Below are 27,694 nucleotides of genomic sequence, written 5' to 3'. Positions count from 1 at the left end.
TCTTACACGGGTAGGGCGTTCCCCAGATAAATTGAAGGAGAGGGGAACCCTCTGACCATGAATTAATGACCTAATAATTAAGTGTTTTGGTCAATCTGTAGGGAAAGAATAAAGGGTCCTAGTGTGATGAAGGGTCCTGCAAGCTCTGGGTGTGCCGCAGACAATGCGCGCACGGGGGTGTGTGTGCACGGCCCTGCCCAGACCAACTACAATGGCACGATTCTGAGCCACGCACGCTGAATATGCATGAAGCAGGAGGCTGGTGCCACGTGAGCCTGTCAATCAATATGTGATGTGCATGCAATCGGACAGTGGGTCAGCCTGCCTGGCTAAGCAAGATACACTTCTGAGAACCAAAATGCCAACTTCAAACCACCTGAGGATTGCAGCTAGGAGTTGCAAACGGGGTTTGGAAAATGCACTGAAAACAGCCTCGGTTTCCCTAAGGTTTGGATTCCATCTGTTTTGAAAATCCCCACTGTAAAATCTTGACCATGCCCATTAACATGCAGAAGCTGTTCAGCTGTAGCTTTCCATGATCTCCCTTTGGCCTCCTGGAAGGAGGGAAGCAGCGTCGGACACTTTGCACTCTTTCCAGTACAACACACCAGAGCTCTGGCTCATTTGTGGAAGTATAAAAAGACTGTGGGTTTTGCCAGAACTGCCTCAGACTCAAAAGTATTTGCATTCATTATGGAGGACTTGCCAGTCTTCTCTAAGACAGCAGTGCTGCAGGTCACTGCAACTGCCTTGGAAGAAGTTTTCTGGAGAAGCATGCGTGATAAGCTATTTATCTGAAAGGATCACCTGCCCATGTTTTTTAACTGACAGCAGAACTTGTAAAATGTTACTCAAGTAGCCTTCTACTTGAAAATGTTCAAGGGGGCCAAATCAGTATCTCAGTTATACTTTATGGTATAACTTCATCTCATTAAACTAATGTGAGTCCTCCATTTGGGGCCAACCCCCAGACTAACGATGAACAAAGGCAAACTCTATGATACAACCACCCACTTGTTAATATGAGTAGCTGGTGAATACCCACATTTGTGAGGCAAGCTAAAGGTAATATCACAAATATAAGTAACAGCAGCAGCATGCAATGCTTGTGCGAGCAAGGAACTGCTCCTGAGTATAGTGCCTGAAAGCTCTCCCAGCCATCATCATGGCTTTCAGCAGAAAATGTTTCTGCTCCTCAATCTTTGGCATCAAAAAAGCTAGAGGACAGACCCGGGGGCTGGAAAAATCAGTGCTGGAGGCAAGAGGTGAACTACTTGAGACAGCTGAGATGGACTAAGCAGTGATGCTCCTGAATCCACTCTCCTTGGGACATGGTGGAAACATGAGGACTGGTCTCTGGTGGTTTATGTGGTTCCCAGAGGCACTGTGGTGTGGGGTAGCTGCAGCCCAAGGCTCCTGAGTGGAGATCCCAGAGATAGAATAGAGGATCCAAACCAACTGTAGCTAAAATTTCCTCCTCACACCTTCAGACTCCTGCATGGTTATATTTTTGAAAAATACTTTTGTAAGAGAAATGGGGATCTTCCCATTCCATTAATCAAATAAAGCATTTTAAGATGAAAATTAAATGATAATCGAGCACAGACTGGACAATTCACATCTTCCATGGCTTATTCATCCCCTTCCTCTGAAAAACCTGTTTTCTCCTTCTGACTTTGCAAGTTTTTCCTCTACTACAACAAGAGCATGAAAAATGAACATGCATCAAGCAGCATTTATGTGGAAGTTAGTACAAAAAGTGTGTGCAAACCCCTTGGATCCAGCCTTCAAATGAGGCCCATGGGCCTTGATGATCGAATAAAAGGTTATATGCTCTTCAGCATACTAATAACAGCCTTACGTGTGATCAAGCTGCCCTCTCCACAATGGAAGTCCCACAGGGCCTCCTTAGAATGTAAAATCAATGGGTTTACAGCTTCATTCCCTATATAATATTAGTATTAATGAGAAGTGAGAAAAACTTGTGTACAAACAGCCTTTAATTCTGTATACAGCATAATATTATGACTTCATAAATATAAATAAGTTCAAAAGGCATTTCTAAAACCTACTGGAAGTGAAAAGATCAGGAAACATAATTTAAGAAGGGCAGTCTTGTTTGTAGCATTGTTGCAACAATATTTGACAACAAATGCAACAAAGCTGTGAGTCTGAATAGAAGCAAATATTGCTCATGCTCAAAGAAATTCCAGTTTGCAGCTTTAACCACAGGCTGCAGGACCAGGCTTTCCCTTTCCTCTCCAGCGAAGGATCCAATGTGGTCATTGCTCTCCTGCCCACAACAGATCTGACTCAAATGTAATACAGATGGATACACCATTTAATGAGCAGTCTGGTGTCTTCAGGAGACTGCTGTGATTAACAGCAGAGCCAAGACAGAATATCTGGGCTGTTTCATGAGGCATCTCTCCTTATCCTTTATCTCCAGCCTTGAGGGATCTCGCCATACTTCTACATCTTGTACACACTTTGTACATTAACTTCCTGTCCTCAGTTCAGCTTTATACCTTTATCATCCACCTGCCCCAAGACTCAACTTTAAAGTTCAGATCTTTTTGGTGCCCAAACTCTGATTAGAGGAGGCCTGGAGCAGGAATAGAATGAGGGAAAAGGGAAGTCTCGATAGGATGTCCTCCAAGTTATATCCTATTACATCTGCAAGATCAAAATGTGAGCAAAAAAGTATTGATTGATTGCCTTAAGTGAGGCACCAGAGTGGGCTTGAGTAGACAGAAGATGATTTGCAATAAAAAATTAGTCCTACAACTACGCCATACACAAGTCTTTTGTAATATTATTTAGCATTATATTATTATTATTATTATTATCATTGTTATTGCTATTGTTGTTATAGTTTTCACATAAGAGATGCTTTGAGACCACGATTTAACATAGCAGCAGTAGAAAGCCTTCTCCACACACCTCCTGCTGATCAAAACATACCACTCCCTGCCTTGGCCAGTTTCTATGGAGGATGTTATTGTTCTCACCTTAAGTGAGCAGAAACCAAGGAGATGAAGCAGAGTCCCTGAATGCACACAATGCTATGGAAATACTAAGATTTTCCTGAGATGCTCCTAGAACCAAAATAATGGACCTGGACCCTTCCTAACTCTATGCAAACATCTGAAAATCAGCAGATTTTCCAAATGAATGGCTCAGACTTATGTTATTTGTGAGAACTAAATATGATGTGTAGAGAGTACCCCTTCTGATACCAAAAAACCTCACCAAAACTCACTCCCCAGAGACACAGTGAAAGCAAAAGCAGCCCTCCAATGCTGCCTTCAGCTACTGCACCATCATCATCCTCTTGCTAGAGTTTAAATTACTCCCCAGGGAATACCTTATAACAATCTTACTTTTGGAAAATTTTTTCCTTGTTCTGGCAATGAAAGAATATTTTCCATCTATTTGTAAAGAAAAAAAAATTACATTCAGACATGGCACAGCAGGTGTGCAGAGCACATTTGGCAGAGCTACTGAAAATCTCACTGATTTTTTGATACCACCTAGGTCTAGATGTTTGGTGGGATGGTTGGCAGTTGAACACCATGAAGGTCATCTAAGAGAGTTTTTCCTCTTAACTTTAAGCTCTTGATCTTGCAGTTGTATTACCATCAACAGGAATGTGCTTGAGGAAGGATTGATACAATTTCTGCAGCAGTGACAAAAAAATAAAGAAAATCTGAAAGTGGAAAAAAATCTCGACAAATTTCATTCAAATTTCACAGGAAATCAATGGTGAAATTAGGAAGTCAATTCTCATAAATGAGTGTCGTTTCGTGTATCTATTAACTAAATTGGTCACATCAGGTGATGGATGACTTGGATCCAAGTTCCTTTAGCTCTACCGAGGTCCAACATAAGAATCAACTACTGGGACAGATCTTTAGCTGCTGAAAAGAGAGAGAGCTCATTTGATCAAGACAAGTGGATCCCAGCTGAGAGTTCAGCCCACAATATTTTCAGGAAAGCACTGAAGGTACCAACCAGCTGAAGTTACCCTCTCATAATAATAACTCTAATTAGACAGGCTTCAGAACCGCCAATAAAATTATAGATTAATAGCACGCATCCATATTATTGCCACTGAACTTCTTTATCAGTCTTAAAGTGAGGAATGCTGCCATGAATAGTTGGTGCAGCTTCTCAGCACCCTTTGGAAACCAACTAATGTATCAATCAAAGCACGAAAGCTGGTTCTCTGGAAACAGCTGTCAAGAAAATGCTACTCAATAACTGCAGTCCTAGTGGAGTTATGTCAACTAGATGGATTTGATGAAGTCTGTAGTCCTTTTCCACATTAAGTTATAATCATAATGTGGATAATATTTAAGATCATTTCTATGAATGGTTCATAGAAACAGGCCCTTTTCTTTTTTAATGTCTTGCAGGAGGTTGAAGCTGCAGGAACAAGCATGTCATTAATGACCACCCAAGAGCTGGTGCTTAGAAGAAATGGTGGAAGAGGGAATACTCATGGGGACCACTGTAATGACATCAAACAGCTCCACCAAGTTGGGGGGCAAAAACCTTCCTAATCCAGAGAGACCTCTTCAGCAAGGCATGGGGATGAGTTCTGCTGAGCTGGGCCAAATCCCTGGGGAAAACCCAGAGACCTGCTCCACCACCTGAGCCTGGAGGCAGCCCTCACCCAGCAGCTCCCCTCTGGACACCGCACACTGCAATGCATCACGCAGCTGGCACTGGCCATAGGTTGCTGCGCGGAGGCCCACATCAAACAGATTGCCCAGTCCACGACATTTCTCTGCACGCTCATGCATTATGCATGGATCCATCCAAGGCTATTTCAGTTTGCCTTCCAGTGCAAAAGATGATCTGGGTGTGGAAGCTGGCTGCAGTTCTTCAAAGTTGCCTATGATAATATTTTGAATTAAGCATATGCCCAGCAGGGACAAATTACTCTCCCACTCCCCTGAGGGGCTTTAACATGATCTACCATTGACATAATCATGCTGTACCTGCAGGATGGGTAGGTAAAACACATTGCAGTATTTCCAAACCTATGTAGCAGCATCAACTGCTTCACTGCGATAACAGTAACAGTACGTCGATTTAGTGGGGCAAAGCCAAAGCTTCTCCAAGTGCTTCTGCAGCTTCTCAAGATCCCCACCCAATTTTACACCACTTAGAAGTACTATAGGAGCAAACCAATGGTACACCTAGTTGCAGGCTTGACTATTTATTAATTAAAACTTACATTAACTTCAATGTCATATCTCCATAGTTTCAGTAAAAATATGCTCTGCATTTACTGGGGTTTGTGTCTGCAAATGTTATGTTCACAAACACCTTCCAGAGTTTACAGAGAAGAACCATAATTCCATTGATAATGAAGCTGGCAAAATTACACAACTCCAGGTTTGCAAGAAACTGATATTCTGGGTTGAGACAGAGAGTCCATGAATAATAGATACTAAAAGAATCAATGAATCAAGTCTTTAGTCTTCATTCTTCTGAATTCTAAATTTCTTTTATCTGGGACTGATCAAAGAATTTTGCCGACAGATATAATATTCTATGACTGTTTCATGTTTTCTGCAGAATTATTTTTGAATAATAAAGCACAATCCAAGAAAAAGATATGCAAATGATGTGGAAGTGAGGCAAGTGATTTATTTTAGCTGCGTTGATTTTTTCAGATCTGGGTTGGGTTTTTGGTTTTTTTTTTTTTCAAATCAGCATGGGACATATTGTGTCATTTAATTTTCAGGAAATCTACCTCTTGGTTTCAAAAAGGAAAGCATAGAAGGAGAAAGCCCACAATCACTGTTAATTATTAATTAAATAAGAGCAGCATGCCCTTTGTTATTTGCTGCTTTTTTAATTTATGAAAAAATACTATTTTTTCTGATAGAGACAAAATATTTAGTTTGCCTCTAAATACAGGTGGTTCAGTCTGACTCAGCAAATCAATGTTTTTATAAGAATCAGCAAAATATTGAGCCTTTTTGGAAACAAAACAAACAAAAACCCCAAACCCCACCTAACAAGGAAGTTTATCTGCAAAACTCAGATGAAAAGACCCTGAAGTTTGGTTGTGCTTTCCTATATAAGCTTCATGAATCACTCAATCCTATAGAAAACCCTAGCCCTTGATTAAGGGATGGAAAGCCAGAGCTGTTAGAGGCTGGCATTTAACAGGTGCATCTGTTTACTTCCCAGCTACTCATCTTCCTTAAAAAACCCTCCGACTGTAAATAAAATTAGGTGCTGAATTAAGATTGCAAAAATATAAAGCTCCCTAGAGACAAGTGTCTGTTTGAAAGATCTCCCTCTGCCCTCCCCTCCTCAAAAAATACTTCAGAAAGGTTTTCTGGCTTCTGTTACACTGAGCTGCGTTTATGAAACTGTCTGCAAGCATCCTAGACCCTTTAATGAGATGATGCTGTAGAGAAATCTCTCTCCCAGGGACCCTGTTATGACCATCAGCATCACGTATGATCTATTCAGCATAAACATGCACCTTAAAATTAAAAAATACGTTCAAACAAAGCCTGCCCAAAGCAGACAGCAGCCTGCCCGGCAGGATCAGCCGCTAGCTTTTCTCCCTCTAATCTGCCCACCGAGCAGCGTCACAGAGACTGTCTTTTATCAAAACAAAGGCTAGATGCTGGCTGGGAAGTGTGAAGCCGACTAAAAATGGCTGAAAAGCTGTCCGAGGCACCCGGGAAGGTAGCCAGCCCCACCCAGCGCAGACACTGACCCGCTCAAAAAAGCTGAAAATAAGCCCAAAAGGGAGATGCTATTGTTCCCTCACCTTACTCAGCAGCAAGACAACATCATCACAATATTTTGCCCCCGAACGACTCAGCGGAGTGCTCGAAAGCACAGCGATGGGATTACTTTTTTTTTTTTTTTTTTTTAAAAGCAATCCTACAGCAAAGTACGAAGTGGGTGGCAATGCCGTGGCCGCCTCGGTGCTATCGCACTTCTTGCCGAAGCTGCGTTTTCTTTGTGTCGACGCTAGGCTAAGCCCTCGCTATGGGTGTGTCCGTGGGCAGGATGCACCGAGGCGCCCAACGCAACCGCCTCGAACCCTCGCGAGCCCGAGCAGGCACAAATTCACCATCACCCGGCTTTCCTAAAGCCCAAAAGGTATGAAATCATGGCAGCAGCAGCAGCCCGACAGAGAGGAGTCGGGGATGAGGAATGACACCGCTAACAGCAAGGGTGGATGCTTTGGGAATGGGCTGTAAGGTGGGAAGGAAGGTCCTGGATCCTGGATGCTTTCAGGGTGAGACAGCTGGAGATGGGAGAAATACATTCAAAGAACAGAATTAAGGGCTTCTTATCTTTCTTTCTTAAATTACCCCCAAAGAAAAGCTTCACGGGGAGGGAGAGAAAACAGCATGCAAAGGCCCACAGGTGAACAATGCAAAAATGGATGGATCCTGCCTTTGCCTCCTCTGACATGCAGTCCTTCTAGCATGCAACACTAGAATAGATATAATACCCTGACATTTCCAGTTGCTCCAAAGACAGTCCATCTTGGTGGAATCCGCACTGGCTTGCATCTCGGAGAGCTGAGGAACTGCCGGTCCTTTCGTCGGAGGCACTGCGTTACCAGTCAGGCATTCCCGAGCATGGGTGGGTTAGCGGGTACCGCTCCCGTCTCCCCGCTCGGCTCCGGACTGATGCTGTAAGCAGCACAGGCGGAGGGGGGAGGGCATATTGTACGCGCTGCGGTCTCCACTGCAGCAAATCAGCAGTGTGATGTGGTTGCCCTAGGGAGCAGGCTCCTTTGAAAAGGGGATGCAGTCCCCTTTCAAATCAAAAGCTTGCGCTCGGCGGCTTAGCCTCCCAAGCCATCGAAATGGTTAAAGCAACCTGATGGCAAAGAAATAAAAACAAATTGGGTGTGGGTGGAGGGGGGGTTAGGGGGGGAGCAGTGTTTCCTATGTGGCTGTATGGTTGTGACTATTCATGTTCCAGAAATTTCTTGAGTGATGAAATCTAGTGTTTTCTTCCTTTTTTTATTTTTATTTTTATTTTTTATTTTTTTGAGCGGGCCAAACTTTAACCAACCCCTCCAGTTTTTGATGCGCCCCCCTCTCCTCAGGGAGGGTCAGGAAGCAAGCAGGAGAAGACCAAAGTCAGGATCCGACCCGAACACAGCAACCCCCATTTTTCTATTTTTTGCAAAACTATTCCAGAAACAGAAGAAAACAGCAGAGTACCCACACCACGGGGGAATCATCCTTCACCCCCAGCAAGCTCGAGCACCTGCAGGCACGGGGTGATCCACATGGCCCCCCAAGCCCTCATGCCAAGCCCTGCTGCTCTGGGAGACCGAGCACTGCAGGCTGCACCCAGGTGAGGGTGTATGGGCTATGAGCTCTGCCTCCTGTCACTGCTCAAAACGCTGCAGAAACCAGGATTTGAGGTGCAAGAGTGCAGGTATACAGGACAATTTGTGAAAAAGCGTGTGCTCTCAGTAGTAACTGTGAGCTCATTAATGGCTCAGTTTTAACACCAGCCTTGACACTCCTCCCCCAGGTAAGACACTGCCCTTGCCTCAGTTTCCCCATCAATAAACCACTATAAGTAACCTTGCAGAGATGTCATAACTAAGTAATGGCCACACAGTACTTAGTAAATACTTGGAAAGTAAACGCTTTACATCCACCCAACCTATTTGCCTTTTCAGATTTTGGGGAGTGGGATGACTATTAATCACACAGAAACTCCCCAAAAAGTCACCCCATTTCACTGAGGAGTGACCTGAGATACAGCATATCAGACTTAGTCCAGTCATCACTGGCAGAACAATCCTAACTGGGGACCCCTCAGCTCTGAGGCTGTATTTAATCTTTGAGATCATGCTAGTTTATGAAATAATTTTACTTTAGCCATGTTATACTGGGTTTAGCCTTTTTTAAATTGAAACAGATGCCAGCACAGACACAGTGGGTCACATACACATCAGCATGGGAAACAGAATTTGAACCTCTCTGTTCTTTTGGCTCCAAACCCAAATGGTTTTTAATGACTGAGTTAACAGAGATCTCCAACTGGTAGTAGTAGGTCACTTATCCTTCCCTCAGGTAATTCATCTCAGAGAAGAAAGCCCAAAATTCAGGAGAGATTCACCACAGTGTGATCTTAACCTTTACCTAGGAAACTCTACTGGGATATGGAGGCCAACAGTTATTGTTCATGTTTCAAAACTGTCTTTGAAATCCCCCAAAAGACTTGTTTAGGCTTGAATCCAGCATCTTTAGTTCCCTAACAGGGAAATAATTAACTAATTGGTGCAGAACGGGCTTTAATTGTCATTGCATATAGTAAGATGAAATAATCTACAATGTTACAAGTCTTGATTTTGTGTTCTTCCTGGCATTGTTAAAAAATGAAGGAAACAGGTTGGCAGTGGATGATTTCTCAGCATGGACTGATTGGTTTAGACCCTTTTCTGCAAGAGCAGAAAATATCCCTATTGACATATTTTGCCCTGCACACTGGTTGCAGCTCTGCAATGGGGTTCCCAGCACCAATCTATAATACGGGGTATTTATAAGCAGTGTATATAAAACAGAGCCATCATTCACATGAAACTCCTAAATCCTGGAGTCCCTGAAAAAAAGCCGAAGAGACCTCAAACTTAGTGCATCAGTGAAACTCACGGCTCCTGGGCACGTACTACCAGCAACACAGCAGTGAGAAGACACCAAATCTCTGCTTAGTCTCACTGTAACCCACATTTCTCAGGTATAAAAGACAAATTCCTTTTGGACAGAAGAGTGGTCCATGTACATTTTAACATCCCAGTGTTGTATGAAACAGTGATGATTTCTCCTTTCTTTCATTGCTGGTAGGGTTTTTTCTTACCCTAGACTTCAGGTCTCCTTCCTCAGGCTACTAAAATGAACCATACTATCAGTTTTCCTGCTTAAATTCTTACTTCCCTTTGGAAAAGTGTCTCTTCAGACCTGGCCTATGTGACTGGGCTGTCCCATATCACTTTCAGAGGTATTTTAATTCATGGGCACCAGAACCCATCACTTTACCACCAGTAACAAGAACAATGCATTTGTGTCAGAAACAGAACTGAACTGGAACTGTGACATGAACATACTTAGAAAATGAGAATGGGCTAAGAAGGTCTTCCAGCGTGAAGTCACTTAACCCAGGAGCCGAGCCAAGTGAGGGACAGAGGCAGCACCTGCAATTAACACTGTATGTGTGTCTACATAGATGTGCACAAAAAGTTTATAAAAAAATCCCAATCAGCACTGGGATGGATCCAGGACTAAAATTGCAATTGATAAAAAATGCATTTCTACAATGAGAATTTAAATTATGCATTCAGTAAGCAGTGAGCCAGAATTAGGACCAAGCTGTTGGCCATCAATAGACTGAGAGTGAGAACTACTTCTTTGCAACAGAACTAAACCAGGACCACCAACTGAACATTTACTGAGCAGACTGGAAGGCACAAATAAGCATAGCACTGCCTGGATCTTAAAGGGGTGAGACATGCAGAGATCAGAGATCTTGGCATCTACCATAGGATACTGCAGAGCTGGAGGAACATTTTCCTGTGATCATGAATAGAAGCAGGATTAAAAGCAGTAAGTGGAATTTACTTCCCTTCAGAGCACTGTCCATGGGAAGGCTCCTTCTGCTGCAGGATGTTACTGAAACAATTACAGATCTTAAGATTTTGTAGTGAGGTCATCTAAAGCTCAATATTGATGGCACAGCCACAAGCCAAGTGGGCTCATCAGTATTTGCTTGTTAAGTAGCTCTGCTGGAGATAACAACCTGTGTATATGGAGGATGTGTGGGGCAAGGACTCATAAAATAAAGTACCTGATTGGTTTTAGCCCATCCTCACCTCCCAGTGAGGGAAACCTCTGGGAAAGTAGTGTATTGCTGTCTGCCTCATTTCTTTCCATCCCTCCAATGCCAGCAGGGATTGTTGGACGAGGTGCAGACTGCAGCTCAGCAAAGGACATGGGCATGCTGCCACGGTGTGTAGGTCACCAGGGTTGTGCTGTTTACAGGGACACCACAAGCCCCACATCAGGACTAGCTCTTCAGTCCTACCTTGCTTCCCTCCAAAGGTCCTCCCACTTCCTCAGTGACCCAGCCTGCCAGTGCACCGCTGATGAGCTCTGATGAAGTCAGAGTTAGCAAAATTTAAGGCTTTTTAGGTAAATTTACTTGAATTGACATAACAGTCCATAAGAACTCAGAAGTATCCACTGTTCTACCATGGGAAGAATCACACATGGCCCTAAACTTCAGGGCTGTCCCTTAAAAGTCCTGCTAGAGGGCAAGGTGGAAATCAGCATTGGTTTCAAAGAATGTTTAATCATAATAAATTCAAAAATAGAGCTGAAACTATTGCCAGTTCTGCTCTAAGTGCAGTGACTTTGAAGACACTTTGGGCTCATTATGTTTTCCAGAACAGCGCTCTGCATCGCTCCACGTCAACACAACGTGGGACACATTGAGGGCAGTGCCAGATCTACAAGGTGGTGCTGTAAGATCCTGACATTTAGCACTTCAGGAGAACAATAGCATTAAGGGAGATCATTGGGTTTTCCTTCTAAGCTAATTTGTTCTTAGTATTAGCAACAAAAATAGAGGGGATGCTATTTTAAAAGTTGCATTAATATGTTCCGAAGCTCTGAAGAGCAATGGGGAATTTTTGCCTGAGTACTCCATGCCAAGGGCAGCCAGCAATTACATTTTCGTGAGGAGGCTGTCAATAGCAGAGGGATGGGCCAGATCCTGGCTCTGCTCTCATCCTTCCTGCTGTCTTGCACAGCACCATTTTCTGGGCTGCAGAATCGCTCTGAGACAGCTCAGGTGAAAGGCCATGAGCTGGGAGATGCTGACGGCTATTGCAGGTCCATCATATCCACAGTCTAGGTGGTACATAGACAGCTCTGTCCTTGCTGTCTTTTGTCCGGGTCTTTGGTATTTTCTCTTAGTAGACTTAAAGCAGTGATGAATTAGTTTTTTTTTTCTCAGGTCTTTAGACAACAAAAGGAATCAATAAGCTGGTAAAAAAGACAATATGGTCTTAAACTGGTGCAATTTAAGTCTGGAGCCAAATACTTAGAACAAAAGAATCCCATGTCTCTGCATGTCACATAATGTTCCAGCTTCCCTGCAATTTCTTTTAGCAGTCCTCAAATGCCTGGGTTTATGAGGGTTTTTTCAAATCATCAATCAAAATATTTGGATTGTTCACAAGGACAAGAAGTGTGTTTTGAGATGTGTTGCTAAACTTCTGCTCTGCTGCCTCCGTTTCACTTTCTGCTCAGCGGAACTGTTGTCCATGCCCATTTTTGCTCAAAGACTGAGGTTATCATAAGGCCTTTGGCAACAACCATATGACAGGAGTCAAACAAGTGGCTGAAAGAATGAGGTGAGACACACTTTGCACTTGCTTTCCTCCCTGGGAACCAGGTGGCCTTTCCATTTCAAGGGAAGTCCTTAGATTTGGCGCCATTGTTAAGAAACAAATTTCCATTTTGGATTTTGAACCGCTGATGTGCAGTCCTTCAGTGAACCTGGCACAGATCCTTTTCAGCGGCCATCCCAGAGATGGCTGGCACTTCTGCAGTGCCATTTGAGCTCAGTGACTACTGTAGGCAACAGAACGTCTAATGCATAAGAATCAGTTTTGATTTACTCCTGGCTTTTCAGCAGTGGTTAATTTCTCTTGGTTCTTTAATGTTATTTTCGAACCGTGAGGATCATAGAAATGAAGGCTCTATTCCTGCCATTGACCTAGAAAAGTCTTTTGATTCTTTCCAGTGGGACTACTTTTTTCAATTGCTGGGAACCTTAAAATTGGGTGTTTCTCTCCTCTGGGGAAGTTAGTTGGTACATCTTCACTCCTCCTTTAAGATTTGATCAGTAAAGCTGACGAGACCCTAAAACTCTGGCTAACCTCCTGCATTCCCTCATTACAGCGGACTCTTATGGTGCTTGCACCCTACCCCCATTTTCCAGCCTGCTGCTTTTAAGCCTGTGCTGCTAAATTTTTCTCTCTTACAGCATTGCTGGTGCTGCAGCTGGCATTATTAATTCCATTTTATTAACTGATCTTCCTAATGGACTGGAAGACAAAAGAGAAGACAGTCCTGAGATCACAGCATGGCTGGGCCTTGGGAGATCTATGTTCAGTCCTCATATCTGCCACAGGCATCCTACATGACCTTGGGAATCATCTCTCTTAGGTTTCTGGGTCTGCATGGTCTGTTTAAATTTGGGGCATCTTCTGCTTTTTAAGCTTTATTTCTGCAGCACCCAGCACAACGTCTGCTGCTCTAGCAAAGAAGCCTCACTCATTTTTGCAATACAAGTTGCAGGCTGGTGTTACTGGCTGTCATTCTTGGGCAAGTGGAGATCAAGCAAGATTGTAAAGATTAATTGGGACTGCACTGCTCTTAGAAATGGTGTAATCCTGCCTGGTGCTGTGCAAGGATGCTGGGGGACAGAGGAGTCTCCTCTTTGGCCAAGTATGCCCAGAAGAGCTGAAGAAGACACACTTTTAGCAAATTCTTAAAGCAAGGTCTGGTGGCCAGTGCCTGAGCTGGGGAAACGAGGCCTGGACTTTCCCATTTGTGTGTGTCACAAGCCACCAGGGCCCCTGTCCCTGCCTGGAAAAGGTCCTGCACTGGGAGCAGAGGACGTGGCCATAGAGCAGCTCATGTCACTGGCTCTCCCCTTGTGCTGCTGGCAGCCTGCAGGGCAGGCACAGCCTCTCCAAGCTGCTTTGCTGGCAGGAGAAGGCAGTAAAAGGCAGAAATAAAGAGTGTGAGAGGGGACCACACCAATACAAGCACGCAGGCATGAGGGATGGCGGTGCAAATTGAGTGCCGTGCCCCAGGCAGGCAGCCCTGCTGCGAGCCCAGGCAAAATGCCACACCAGCGCAGCTCTGGTGCACAGCAGCACTTGGCAGGTCCTGCCTGGTCAAGTCCTGCCCTTCGCTCCTCCGCACACCCAGGTGCTGGGCTGAGGCAGCTCTGATGCAGCCCCAGGAAAGATGTGCCCACAGAAATGCCTGAAGCCTTGCTTCCAGCTTACAGGGGCTGTACCTCGCTCCTGCCCTACTGGGACCCGGTCCAAGTTTTGAAGCTCCAGGTGCTGGTGCAGGGGCCGGGATGTTCTGTCCAAGTGCAAAATACAACTACAAAATTAAACCAACAGCCTGCAGGTGGAGGCTCAGGAGACTGAGGTTTCATTTGCAGCAGTGCCACAAACCCTTAATTCAGGCTGGGATTCTCAAAGGCAGACAGGGGTGCTTGCAAATGGGCTCTGGTTTGCAGCATTTCTGCTGACTCCTCTCCCCCTGTACCCAGCACTCCTCTTGCCAGCCCAAACCAAGAGGGTGGGAGAAGGTGCAGAGTGACTTACTGAAGACCAGGCTCCTTTCTGTAGCCCCTATTAAAAAAAAAAAAAGTAATTTTCTTTGGGGAAGGGAGCCACCCAGCAGGCCCTGAGCTGCCCAACCCTCTGCACTGTGCTGAAGAGCTGCTTCAAGCACCTCAGCATGGACACCTTTGCATCCCCCACCACTTCCCCCCCCGCGAAGGGGGCTGGGAGGATAAACGCCTTAGTGGTGGAGGTGTGAGGATGCTGTGGCCAAGCAGCACCCGATCAACCAGACCAACGGCCAATTGTCATGGCAACCCCAGCTTTCCCTGGAAAACAGCAACAGATCACTAATACACTGCTGGATGCAATAGCCGCAACCGCCTGCTCCATGGATGCAAGACACCTGGGTACCAAAATGCTCTCTACAAAGGGAGAGATGGCGCTTGCTGAGCCACAGCTCTGGATCATTCTCTGACTGGGAAGTCAGCTGCTAATATGGAAAAAAATCTTGTCCAAGGTTGCAGAGGAAGGGGAGACAGGTCAGGCATGAACAAGTTAGAAAGCAGCCGCTCCTGTCCTGAGCAAATGCAACCCTACAGCACTTGCAAAGGCGATGGAGGAGGCAGAGAGCATGGCTGCTTATTGCAGCAATGCTGAGAGTGCTGCGTGCTGCGAAGGGCTGATGAATGAGGAGTGCATTAGGACTGTCCAAGGGAAAAAAACAAAACAAAACAAAAGGAAAAATGGAGGACATAAAATACCAGTGTATAAGACAGGTATTTCAGTGCAAGGCTGTGGGAGGAGGAAAGAGAGAATTTGAGCAGCGCTCTGGTGAGAGCCAATATGAGCACTGGCTAGAGAAAACGCTTTGGACAGTGAAGCAGCACTATGATTTTTAAATGTTATTATGAGCCTCTGGGGTAATTAGAAGAGTTAGATCAAGAAATGATGTGCCAGAAGCATTGCCTAGGAAGTGGTCAGAGTTGTGTTTGCTGGGGAAATGAGCAGGGAAAATGGTTTTGGGGGGCATTTTAGGACACTGGCTGGAAGAAGAGTTACACAGAAAAGCAGTGATGGTTTGAGTACTGGGGGGGCTGGCCCTGCCCCAGCATGCCCCCTCACAAGGGGGAGAGGGAAAAGGAAAGGATGGATTATAACTCTATATTTTATAGAAGATACCATAAACAAGGTCAAGAAAGCTTCCAGCATCAAATCAGCAAAATATGCAACGAAAATCCACACCCTGGAGCCAGCTCATTAGGAACTTAACATCAGTCATCCCTAAAACTAGATATCTTGTGCATACAGATGCAAAATGAGGAAAAGGAGAAAAAAAAAAAAAAGCAGAACTCAGTTAAACCTACTGAATTTATGGAAATAGGTTTCTCTCTGAAAAACAGATTCCATCTCTGAGTACTTGAATAACATGTTCCTTGCTCCCCCTCTCTGCACACAATGAGAAAGTCCTGATTTGGAGGCTGACGTTGAGTATCTGAGAAGAGACAATTTCATTTCCCATTCTTAAGGCCGAAGGATTAAAGATAGATCAGCAAAACAACTCCACATTTAGAAAACCAAACTAAAAGGCCTACGGAATTCAGATTTCCCTCATGATATCGTTAAACACCATAAACCACATTTTCCTGATTGCTTCCACAAATGAATAATAGTCCTCTCCTTTGGGATGAGTGTGAATATATAATAGGAGGTATACAGTGAGTGTGAATGTATATATGTAAAATGGAATTGTTTTGTCATCTTTATCAATTAATAAGCAGCATGAAAGTTCACTGGACAAAACTAGACAAAGGAAAATGTCTTCCTTAGGTCACAGTACCTTTAACACTTTGCTTCAACAATCAGTGGTATGTGGATATGGTAGAAGTAGCAGTAATTTCAGAGTAACAGTGTAGATTTGCAGAGATAAAGAAATAGCTGTTATCCCAGAGCACTGCACATGAACAATGCGAGGTGGAAGGACAGCATATGATATTTTCTGCATGAATAGTGAATTCCCTCGCAACAGGTTTGGGTTTTGCAGAAACTAGATAATTCCAAAGAGAATCATAAAATAGGTCTGGGCAAGCATTGCAAAAGGTCTGCTGGGATTTCTGAACTGCTTTCCCCAAGTGTTTCACTCCTTGCAAACATTTAAGTACATGGGGCTTTGCTGAAACTCCCTGAGAGAGGTACCACCAAATACCCCTTTGTACTATAGCTGATATCTCATTCTTCATAAAAACATCCAGGGACCAAAAGCACAAATGATATCTCTGTGTCCAATCTAAGGCTCTTGCATTTCATTGGCCAGATACTTAAAATTAATTTATTGTGAATGAATCAGAGATAAAACATAATGGCATGACATTAATTTTAAATTATAATAACCTCAAGAAAACCACAATCATTGTATGTGGAAAAAAAACAAACCAAAACCCCAAATCCAAAGGCCACGTTTTCTGTTGGATGAACCTCACCCCTCACAGGTACGGTTGCCATGATGAGCTGTTGCTGAATGCCAGGCAGGTCTCTCAGTCCTGCTGGTCCTCAGCACCTGCGGGTCTGGGCTTTGGAAACCCCAGCCTGAGTACCCCCAGCGTGGAGCTGAGAGACATCAGCCCTCTAGATTAGGATGTCTGGTACTGGGGGCCAGAAGAGAAGGGATTGTACTTCATTTTGGAAACAGCAGCTCTTACCTCTTCCAAAATATTTGCTTTTAAACTGTGCTCTTTTTTCTCCCTTTTTTTCCCACATTGCCTGACATTTAAAGTGATCAAAGTTTCCTGTGAACCACAGCTTCTAAGTTTCAGATAAATATAGCCACACTGCTCTGCATTTGTTTGTTTTCCTCAGGTTGCAAACCTGCAGTCAAGACCTACGTTATTTTGGAGCACGTGCTTCAGCAACCAGGGAGGAGCACAGCCCTGGGTGCAGGGTGTAGCTCCACACTGCTTGCAAGGGTTCAATCCTGCTCTGGCAACTCAAAGTAAACAAACCAGCAGCCCCCGTGCTGTCTCGAGGGGCCAGAGCAACCCTGGAGTGGGACAAAACCAAAAGTAGATGTGATGCACAGAGACAGGCTGCTTATAGGGGTGCACAGAGGGGATGATGGAGGTGGCCGTGGCTGTATGTTGTGACATGCCCAGCTCAGGCTGACACACAGGGGGACAACCCTCAGCCCCTTGAGACACAGTGAAGCTCTGTGGGCTCTGGGATAAGGATGAAACCACAGGGAAGGGCAGGAAGGTCCTGGCTCCCCCTCCCTTGCCCACCCACACATACCCACTCAGCCCAGTACAATTTATTTTGGCCTTCCCATTAGCTGGGAAGTAGACGTGGCAATTACTCTGCATATCTGAAGTGTCAGAACCCTTCAGCACATTTCCCTGAAGCTAAATAATTAATGAAGAGCTCTGATTAACGTGAATCTTGTGGAATCATCAGACAGCATGGAGTGACATTTATTTTTACCTCTCGATGCCTGAGACAGGGCTTTGTTAAGAGGCCAGGGATGGATGGGCTTCCCAGATGCCACAATGGAAGGCTGACCTACAGCCAAAAGGGCTTGGCTTGGGGTTTATTCTGGAAAAGGTTTCTGCCCTGCTTTGTGCTCAGGCTGCCACAGACAGAAGCAGCCTTCAAAATTCAAACACCTTGCAAGTGACAGAGGATAAAATAAATTTCTTTTCCATGCAGGAAAGGCATTCTGCATTAAGTAGCACCCATCAACTCATTCTCCTCAGTGTCTCATTAGAAGTATCACATCTAAGAGGCTTTTTTCCCTCTCACCAACAAACGGGGGTCAAGTAGAAGATGCCAGGTCTGCAGCTGCCAGGTATGAGGCTCAAACCCTGCAAACCAGACTGCCACAGCAGGACCTGGCTCCCGCAGCAGGATCGGGCCTCATGGAGTTACACCTGAAGCAGCAGGTTTCCAGCTTGGCCTCAAAGCAGCAGAGTGAGCTGGTGTCCCTGCAGGGTGAAAGCCCTTCCAGAGAGAGACTGCTGCATGAGGTGCAGGAAGAGCTGGTGGCTGTCGCTTAAGGTCCGTCTTCTACAAGTTCGTTCTTTCTGAATCAATTCCCCACATGAAACATGCCAGTCACCCAAAAAACTGTATTGAGCCCTGCCTATGTCATGTGGGTCTGTGTGAGCTGCTGTCCTTTCCCCAGCCCTCTCCTGTTTTGCCCTCAAACTGCAAATAATCTGTTTTATACTATGACCCAGGGAGGAGAGAGGCTGCCCAGCGGACACACGGAGCTATTACATGAGCACATTGGGTATATTTGGGGCCCTGAAGTGCAGAGGAGGGTATGATCTTCACCTCTCCAGGGAGCAGATTAAGGTAAAACAAAAGGATTACATTAAAGCTGAACTCTCCCGACCCCAAATGCCATAGCTGTAATGACACCAGCTCCAAAACCCACCATCCCTGCCCTGGCTCATGCATTTCACCTCTGAGCAGCAAAGGGGCATGTTCACATGCTCAGGGAAGATGCTTTCAACCCCTGCAGCAACACCAGTCAAGCACCTCAAAAAGCTGCCTCTCCCTAAAGGGGTCTTCTCCTCACACGGAGTTTTGTACAAACAGGAGGTAAAGGACTCCTTGAAAGGAAAAGCAAACATTTTGGAAGTCATGTACTTTAAGTCTATGCCTTGTTTTGCCTCATCCAACACATGTTTCCATGGAAGCATGGAGGAGGGAGCGGGCAGCCTGTGGCTGCAAATCACAGTTATCTCACTGTGCACTGCCTGCTCCTGAGTCTGAAGAGACAAATGGATCATTAAAAATAAAACAAAACTGAAATTTTAAAAATCCATTCTGATAGTCGATAGCTGATATTTAGTGGTCTAATGTTGTTTTTAGGAACGGGGTCCAACTGCATCACAGATAAATGAAACCCAACTTGGGCTCATTCTCAGAGGAAATGGTGTATGCACTGAATAAAATGATTTTTGTTCTTTTGTTGATGACATTGGTGTAGTGATTGTGTGAGCACAGAGAATGGCAGCACAGCACACAAAGGGAGTTATATAAATGGAAGAAAAACATGTTTTCAGCATGATTTGGAGGAGTGCATTGCAGAGAGAGACCAAAACAAGGATGGTTTAGGAAATACTGATTGTTTAGGAAAATCGAAGGTTTATCTGTTGATCCAAACCTAGTTCTGATCTCAGGAGTGAGTCTCTTGAAGTCAGTCTGTCTGTCAGTCAGTTGCTCTTGTCAATATGTCCTTTGAGCAGAAACTTATTTTTGACTATAAGTACAAAGTTTTCCTGGCCTTAAACTAGCATCTTGAGGCATCACCACATTCAAATAAAACATGCAGTTCCAAACATCTTGCAAGCCTGCTGCAAATACATCTTGCTGCTGAGCCAGGCACGTTTCACTGGGAGTAATTACCATATATCCTCAGGTAAGAGCTGCCTCTTAGCCAAAATGTTGCACTCAGTGACTTGAACGCAGCCGCTCCGCACAGCTGCTCTGAAGCGACTAAACTGGATCTACCTGGTCGCTTTTTGCTGGCTTCCAGCAAGGTGGCAGGGCTGACATATGTGCAGCCATTATGTGAGCAAATGCAAAATGTCCTTCCTGCTTTTACCCCCCTCAGAAAAATATCTATCTATTTTACAGCAGCCTGTCTTCTCTCAAAAGGCAGTGGAATTTCTCACCAGTAGATATTTTTTTTTCTTTATTGACTACCAGGCAAGAAAAATTATGCACACTTACAATTAGAAAATATAGTTGCAGACTCTAGTGAGTTAAAAATCCAGAGCTTTTAGTGCTTGTGAGATTTTCTCCCTACAGCTCCATGTAATGGATTTGGAGCTGTTCTCTGTAGCTGCCTGAATGCTGAATTTCTGAATACTGTGGTCAATACTGTATTGACTATCAATACCTATGACCTAATGACAGCTCTGTGTGCAACTATTACTTAAGCTTCTCAGATAGCTTTCAGGGGGATGAATAGCAAAAATTGAAAGAATAGGTCAAATCAACTTGATTTTGTTAGATACAACATCTGAACAGGGAAATACGTGAAATGAAAATAAATCTGTTAGGAAAAATGAAGGGATTTAGCTTCGGCCAGGACTGAGCCTATTTCCAGAGCCTGCAAAGGTCCCAGACAACTCTATACTAGCAAATTGCAATGAGCAAGTGGCAGCATCGGCAAAGGTATCATTCTTGTCTTCTCTAGCCTGTGAAATTCATTGCTAAAAGGGGGGTTCAAGCCAGCAGACCCAGACAGGGCAGGGCCCTGCAAACACACAGGCTGGAGGCAAAGTCTGTGGTGGTACCAAGTACCAGCATCCTGGCAGGACCTGGAGAGAATAGGGAAGCACTGGTTTGGTTTTCATCTCCGGTTAGTGCTTGGTTTATTTCTTCATTCCACCAACAGGAATTGCCTGGTGGTACTGGTTGGTACCATGAACTGTGATAACCCTGGATTTTTTCCTTTTTTAAAAATATGAACATCAAATCATAATAGTGGTTTGTGGCTTGTTTCTACCTATGCCATTGATGAGCAAGCCACTGAGTGTCCACTGGGCCCAATGGCCCGAAGATGAAAGTCTGCTGTACCCCATTCCCAACCCTGAGCCCACGAGGACAAGGCTCTGCAAGTTTTACAAAACATGTAACTTGGCAAAGCAGTGCACCTAAATTCTTGGACCAAGTAAGAATGAACTGGAAGGCGAGCGGAAAACTAATGCAGATGAGTCTGGAGGATATCAGAAAAGCATTTGTCTCTAGACAGCATGAGATATTGATCTGCAGAGTCACATAGCAACACACACTGGATAGGAAGCATCCAAAATACATCAGAAATTGGCTGAGGGAAAGGGAGAAAGCTGTCAATAAAATCAAGCAATGTGGCAAAGAGAGGAGGAAGAAGGAGGCTAGCAGGACAGCTAGTGGTGGAGCCATGGGTGTTTACCTCGTGCTGTGTATCAGTGACCTTGAGAGTGATACCATTATCTAATGATGCCAAATTGTAGGAGGCACAGAACAAATTAATTACAAATGAGAGATTAGGCTTACGGTCTGATAAGCAGCTCATGGAGTTCAATGAAGAGAAGTTTTAATGAGATTAAGTGACAAAGCCATCACTTAGAAGGAAGCATTAAGCAGACTACAGACAAGGAGAAAGAACTGGGGGCGAAGGCAGAGAACTATTAAAACCATCTGTGTTATTAAAAGAAGAGTAAACAAGGCCTGTGCCTCTCAGGGAGAAATGGAGATGACAGTAAGACGTGCTGGCACCACCAGTGGGAACTCTTCCCTTGAACGTATTGTACACAGCATCTGAGTCAGGCACGGGGGGATATCGATGGAGCACAGCAAGGGAAACCCAGCACACATTTGGGATGAACACAAGCAGAAAACCACTGGCTGGCTTGGTATGAATTACTGCAAGCAAGAGCCCTGAGAGGAGGTCCAGGAGGCCTGGGTTACTGGGGGACAGCAGCTTGATGGCAAAGACCTTTGCTGTGGTCCACTTGAAGAGCAAATACAGCAGGGCATCCGATAGTAGCAATCAAGGAAAGAAACAGGCTAGCAGTTAATATTTCAGGCTAAGAAGAGCAGCTCTTAAATAGTAATAGATACTGCTAATGTTAAATAATTAAAGCAGACCATTTGGTCCTCTAGCCCTTACGTAGTTCCGTTCCTCTAATGTACAGCAGAAGCATCATTTATAGTACGTGGCAGGAGAAATCATGCACTTGCACGGACTGGCTGTGCTTCATCTCCTACGAAACCCACTGCATGCTTTTCCATGAGCTGTATTTAAACCTGAGTTCAAATACAGCATGAACAGGAGCAGCTTCAAATCAGACTGAGGAGAAACCTGGGGTGTAAAGGCAGCCCCATCTTACCATGCAGCAAACATGTGCAAGGGTAGGGATTGGTGATAATGTCACCTGTTCACGTTACCTACAAGTAATGGGCCAAAACAGTTACTGAAGAGGAGGAGAGACTCATCTCATCTTTCAAGGGAGGTGGGCAGATTTCTGTATGTCTGTTTCAAAAAGCAAATATTAGACATGTTTCCTCAGCTCTCCTGTCTGTGATGGGACAGAGGCAGTCAGGGCATGTGGGGCTGACTGACATTGCTGAGCATGTAGTGACTCACTGGCACAAGTTTACCAATTCTCATTTCTCAAGTGGCTCCAATTAGGGAAAATGTTTGGGAACAAACCAGAGCAGACCCCATTCCCCTCTCTTGTCTCCTCTGTCCCTCACCTTTCACCTACCCCTCCACCTGAAGGGTAACAGCACAGCAAGAGGATTGAGGGACCTGAAAAAAGAAGTGGGCACCAGGCAAAGCAAAGCTGATCCTCAGCCAACACAAAAAGGTGGAATTTCCTGGTTTCATGCATTAAACAATCCTCATTAGACTGAAATTCATGCTGCAAACTCTCCAAGGAGAAGACCTTACTGCCTGCTCTTATCTCAGCTAGCAAAAGATCTTGACTGGGTCTCAAGGCACTACAACTAAAATAAGATCTAAAATCAATAATCAGCACAGAGCTTTCTTTTTCCTTATGAAATCAAGGGGCAATTTGTGTATGTTAAGAAACACATCCAGCACTGCAGCCTTTCAAAATCATCTGCTATTCCCCTGACTGCTCTTGCAATGGGGATTATCTAAATGTGGATCCCTGGGTGCTCTCTGATACACGATTCCAGTAAATATTTACATCCCTTATCTTCCTATTTTGTTTTGAAATATGCTAAAAGGATGCACAGGGGCTCCTTCGGCATTTTACAGACTCTTCACTTTGGTCAGCAGAAGTGAAATCCTGTGGGAGTGACAGACGAAAGAATGTTGCATTCTCACCTTTCTGGAAAGAGTCAACCCTCTACAGTTAAATCTTGTTTAAAAAAAAAAGCACAAAATCAAAGTGGCATTGGGATTACCCAAGATAAACTAATAGAGATGGACTATTCCCATTTCTTAGGAGCTAATGCTGAGGGAGAACCAATCCTGGGAAAACACAAGCCTTGGTGGTTTAGGATGCACATGCTTCATGCATGCTTCCTTGTTTGTACCTCTTTTTCCAGAGCCAGTGCTGAAAGGGATGAAGTGATAACTTGGCTCACATGCCTGGTCACACCTGGCTTGACCTGGATGTGAGATTCCAAGGCACAGGCTGGGTGGGGGCTGTGGGTCCTCCTGATGAGTCCCCATCTTGAGTGCTGGGAACCAGTATCTCAGGGCTCACCACAGCACACCCCAGCAGGGACATATTTAGAGGTGGGTCAGCTATGAACCCCAACTGTCACAATTGTTTTGTGGCATTTGCTGGAAGTGGATGGGATGGTCTTAATCCCAGGTGTGAGTGGGGCTCATCTCTGGTGGAGATGGCATAGGGGATTGCTTTGCTTTCAGCTCTGGGAACAGGAAGGAGCATTAGACCCTGCAGGAGCACAAAGCAACCAAGGACATGGTATTCAGATGCAGCTGAGCACAGCTGGACACGCTGATGTTGGCTTTGCAACAGCCCAGACAGTTCCTGCTGTGTGTGTTTTTGTTGCATGATTGTCCCCTTGCTTTCTCTGCAAAACTTCCATTTAGCAGCACTCTCTCTACTGAGCAAGCACAGAGCAGGGAGGAGATGGGAAGGGTTAGGTATGGAATTATACATATAGGTATGATACATATCTATGCTTGACTCAAATCCATGAATAGAAACTGCAGCTCTGAACTCCACCCTTGTTCCCAGAGCAAAAGCAAAGCTTGCATATGAATAAATCCTGAAAATCTCAGCTGCCAGCATCTCCAAATCAGAGCAACAACAGGAGCTGAAGCCAAGTGTTCTGATTATTTTCTTCGAGAATGCCCAGGAGAGCTCTGCTATATGTAGCAGAGCCATTTACATGGTGTTTGAGACCACATCTCTAGTCTTAGCAGACAGACAGGTGCCAGGAAACGATTCTGCTCCCCAGGCAGGCCTCAGACCACAAGCACAGCCAGGCCTCTGAGTTCATGATTATTACATTGATCTTTTCAGCAGCCCCCCATGAAACATCAAGCATGTGTTAGATAGCTACTGCTCATCTCAGATACTCCCCTTAGCTACTGTGAATACTGCAAACACAATGCTCAGACTGTTCCTGAGAAGAGGGTCAGATCCTAACCATGCTAAAGATAAAGATTCAGATCCCTCCCTTCCCTCAGAGTGGTGTAATGCAGAACAGTGTGATAAAACACTGTCCCCTGTCTCTATGGGATTTGAAGTGGAGGGAAGAGGGGAGGGATACCTGCAGACAGCTGCCCAGATTGGTCAGGGAAAGGGGCTCTCACCTGGAGAAGGAGTACTGGGGGAAGATACTGCAAAACTTGTGTCTGAGTTTTAACCAAGGATGCAGGAACGGAAGAAAGCAAGTCACCTTTAAAAGGGGTAAGAGGAGATGAAGTCCTCCAAACAGATCTGACTGACAAGGGTTAATCTTCCAGACTTAATGCTCTCTCTACCTGCTATATCACAGTTGCCCCATCAATGCCTTTGGCCCTAGACAGCTGCCTGCTGGCCATTCCCCGCTCTTTGCAACACCTCCCCTAAAAGGAAAGGTCTCCCATCACAAACTAAGTTAATCTGGGCCCACAAACATCACCAAAGTCACACCTGTGTGCATGACCAAAACATTCAACCTCTCCTTTACAAAAGGCTTGCACCTGGCAGCAACTGGCACTTAGGGGGTGAGATCCCAGGCCAGATCTTCTTGTGAAATCTGTGACACTGGCTAACGCATTGTTTGACATTTTCTCTCCAGCACCCTCATTTATTTCCCTTTGCATTGTCAGTTTGCCCAGCCAGCTCAATGAATAATTCAGCACCATTAAGCACGTGCCAAAGCAGTTTAGGCACTTAGTAGGATCAGTTCTTTGGCCCTTTCCTCCATTTAAACTTAATTCCAACATAATCTCCCCTTCCTTGCTGCTGGAGGAGATCTACAAGTAGAAAACACATTGCTATAGCTATATGGAAATATATATGGAAATCACCCCTTTCATAGAAATGGTGTGCTGCTAACCATTCTGCTCGATGCATGGTGCCTTGCTGCTCCTGCTCACTGCCACTTTGAATGATGGAGAAACCTGCTATTTTTCTAGAGACATCTACTGGATGTAAGGGTCAATAACCAGGCAATAAGGATGATCTCACAAACCAGGATTCAGAAAAACCTGAGGTCGTTTCCCAGTTTTGTTGTGTATTCTCGGCGTTATTGCAGCGAAATCAATTAATCACACCAAACAAATCAATTAATCATATGATAAATTCGTCAATCTCAGTCCCTTTTTCACCAGCTTTCCTAGACTAAGGGTCTTTAAGATGCATGCGCGCGTGTTTCAGCATCCTGTCTGTAGGATGACAGTATCATCTCCTTCCTCGCTTTGCCTGGAGATTTGAACTGTTTCACTACCCCTTGCTGGCAACCTGCAGTGCTGAGAAAATGGGGGCTCCCAGCATTGACAAAATCTGCAGGTTCACTCTTTTTAGTAGTCCTGTCACTGTGATTGAACCATCCTCACTTCAGTCCCCCAAAACTGCACTACTCAGACCCTTTCCCTGCAAGGACTGAGGGCTGTTTCTCTGGAACATCAGACATAACTGCACACACAATTTCTGACCCAGTTTGCATGTGCAATTACCATGTCTGCGAGCACCAGGCAGCAGAGTCAGCACATAATATCCAGCTGCAGTAACTGTCTGTGCAAACAAAGTGTATAGGTGAGTGCTCGTTTCAGAAGGCACAATTGCTACTATGGCTTTTATTAAATCCCACTCATTTTATGTCTCCCTGGTTGGAGCAATAAACCTTTCATGTTCAGCTAAGGGTATACATGGGCCTGCTATTTCAGCAGCAAAGCTCCAGCAGCTCCAGTGCAGGCATCTGAGACAAACAGTTGAAGACAGCCCATTCTCTTGCTTTGGGGAGTAACTTCCATTCTTTGGTAAAGCTCTTGCACTTAACCTAAGCAAGTAAGCATAGCTGCTCGTGTTTCAATGGTACATTAACCAATAAAGTAACCTTCAGAAATCCTGACTATTAATCTCTGCTGGGTTTTCTGTAAGCTCTCTTACTCTTTTTCTTGCTTGTTACCCAGATACAGACCTTGTTTTGTGGATGTTTTCAGCATTTTATTAGGATGTATGCAATAACTCCTCTCTACCTCTGTAAGGAACAGTCTATATTTCTAAAAGAGAACAGAAAAACTTGTCTGTACAATGCCTGCCTCTGCCAACAGCACTCACTGAGGGAGCATAGATCCTAGGTTGCTTTTAAATGAGTAACTGTGAAAACAGTGTCTCTGAGATTGTCAGAGGCTGGATTTTCATCTTCACCACTGGGGATCCCAAGTAACATCAAGCAAGGCAGAGGGTTTATACAAGCCAGGCCGTGGGTGGTATCAGACCTTGGAAATTAGCATTTGCTTTTTCCCTTAAATTTTGCAATATCATTGCACCTTCTATTCAAAAGATAAGAAGCAATTTTTAAAATTCACATTTTCCTCATTTGTATGAAATGTGCTGCTCCAACAGTGCTTACATCTAGCCAGATGATGTAGCAACACCAAGAGCAGTTTCCCTGGCAAATTACTCTTTAGGATCCAGTTTGAAGGGGGACAGTCCTTAACAAGATCCCTACTTTACCTGGAAATCTGAATAGTCTAATTCCAAATCCTTAATGCAAATAAATTTGCTGCCTTGGAAGCCTTCTCTCTCTAAGATACAGCTTTTTGCAAAGGTAATACTGATTAACTCTGTCTTTTTTGTGTCTCTCAAGTTACCCCAGCTCTGCAGGAGGTCACCTCTCACAGTAGTTTGCACTATAATGAACTGAGCTGTGGATTATTTTCATATCAACTGTGAGAAAGCTCATACAGCTTTTCCAGTGATGTTAGAGAATTGCAGGAAAGTACTGGAGGACTGGCAGCACCCAGGAAGACCTAATCAGTGCCCATGTTACAGAAGGCTCCTATGGGGAGCTGTGATGTGAAGCAAACTCCACCGCCAGCTGAAACCTTTGGAAGAGATCCCTAATTCCACATAAAATCTCATGGCACAAGTTGGGAAAGGGTTTCTCTGAGCGACACCAATGGGCTTTCAGTACATAGACCTGTGAGTCAAGTTGAAGCTGCAAGGAAGATAAACTCTAAAATGAAGTTTCTGGTAAAGCAAAGAGCCTTTCGCCTAAAAGCAGCCGAACTAGCAGGGTTTTTTCCCCAGGAAATATTCACTGCTGCAAAATGTGGCTTTGCAAACCAGTCATGCTTTGTGTCTTCTGAGCCCTGAA

General features: G+C 44.6%; 1 protein-coding gene across 2 annotated transcripts in view; it reads right to left on the bottom strand.

The window, feature by feature from the left end:
• Positions 1 to 27,694, bottom strand: part of RTN1 (reticulon 1) — a 118,638-nt gene that overhangs the window by 9,313 nt on the left and 81,631 nt on the right. The window contains exon 1 of one of the 2 annotated variants that reach the window (XM_026850120.1): positions 7,502 to 7,942. The exons of the other annotated variant lie outside the window; for it this stretch is intronic. Within the exon in view, the coding sequence (XP_026705921.1) occupies positions 7,502 to 7,562 (61 nt within the window). The 5' untranslated portion in view covers positions 7,563 to 7,942. Of the gene's footprint in view, positions 1 to 7,501; positions 7,943 to 27,694 lie in introns of those variants that run through there. 2 annotated transcript variants of the gene reach the window in all.

The sequence above is a fragment of the Athene cunicularia genome (genome assembly GCF_003259725.1).
Source record: "Athene cunicularia isolate RWA chromosome 5 unlocalized genomic scaffold, athCun1 chr5_part1, whole genome shotgun sequence".
Classification (NCBI taxonomy): Eukaryota; Metazoa; Chordata; class Aves; order Strigiformes; family Strigidae; genus Athene; species Athene cunicularia.
Note: the sequence above shows the minus strand (reverse complement) of the source record. Positions and strands in the feature narration are given on the sequence as shown.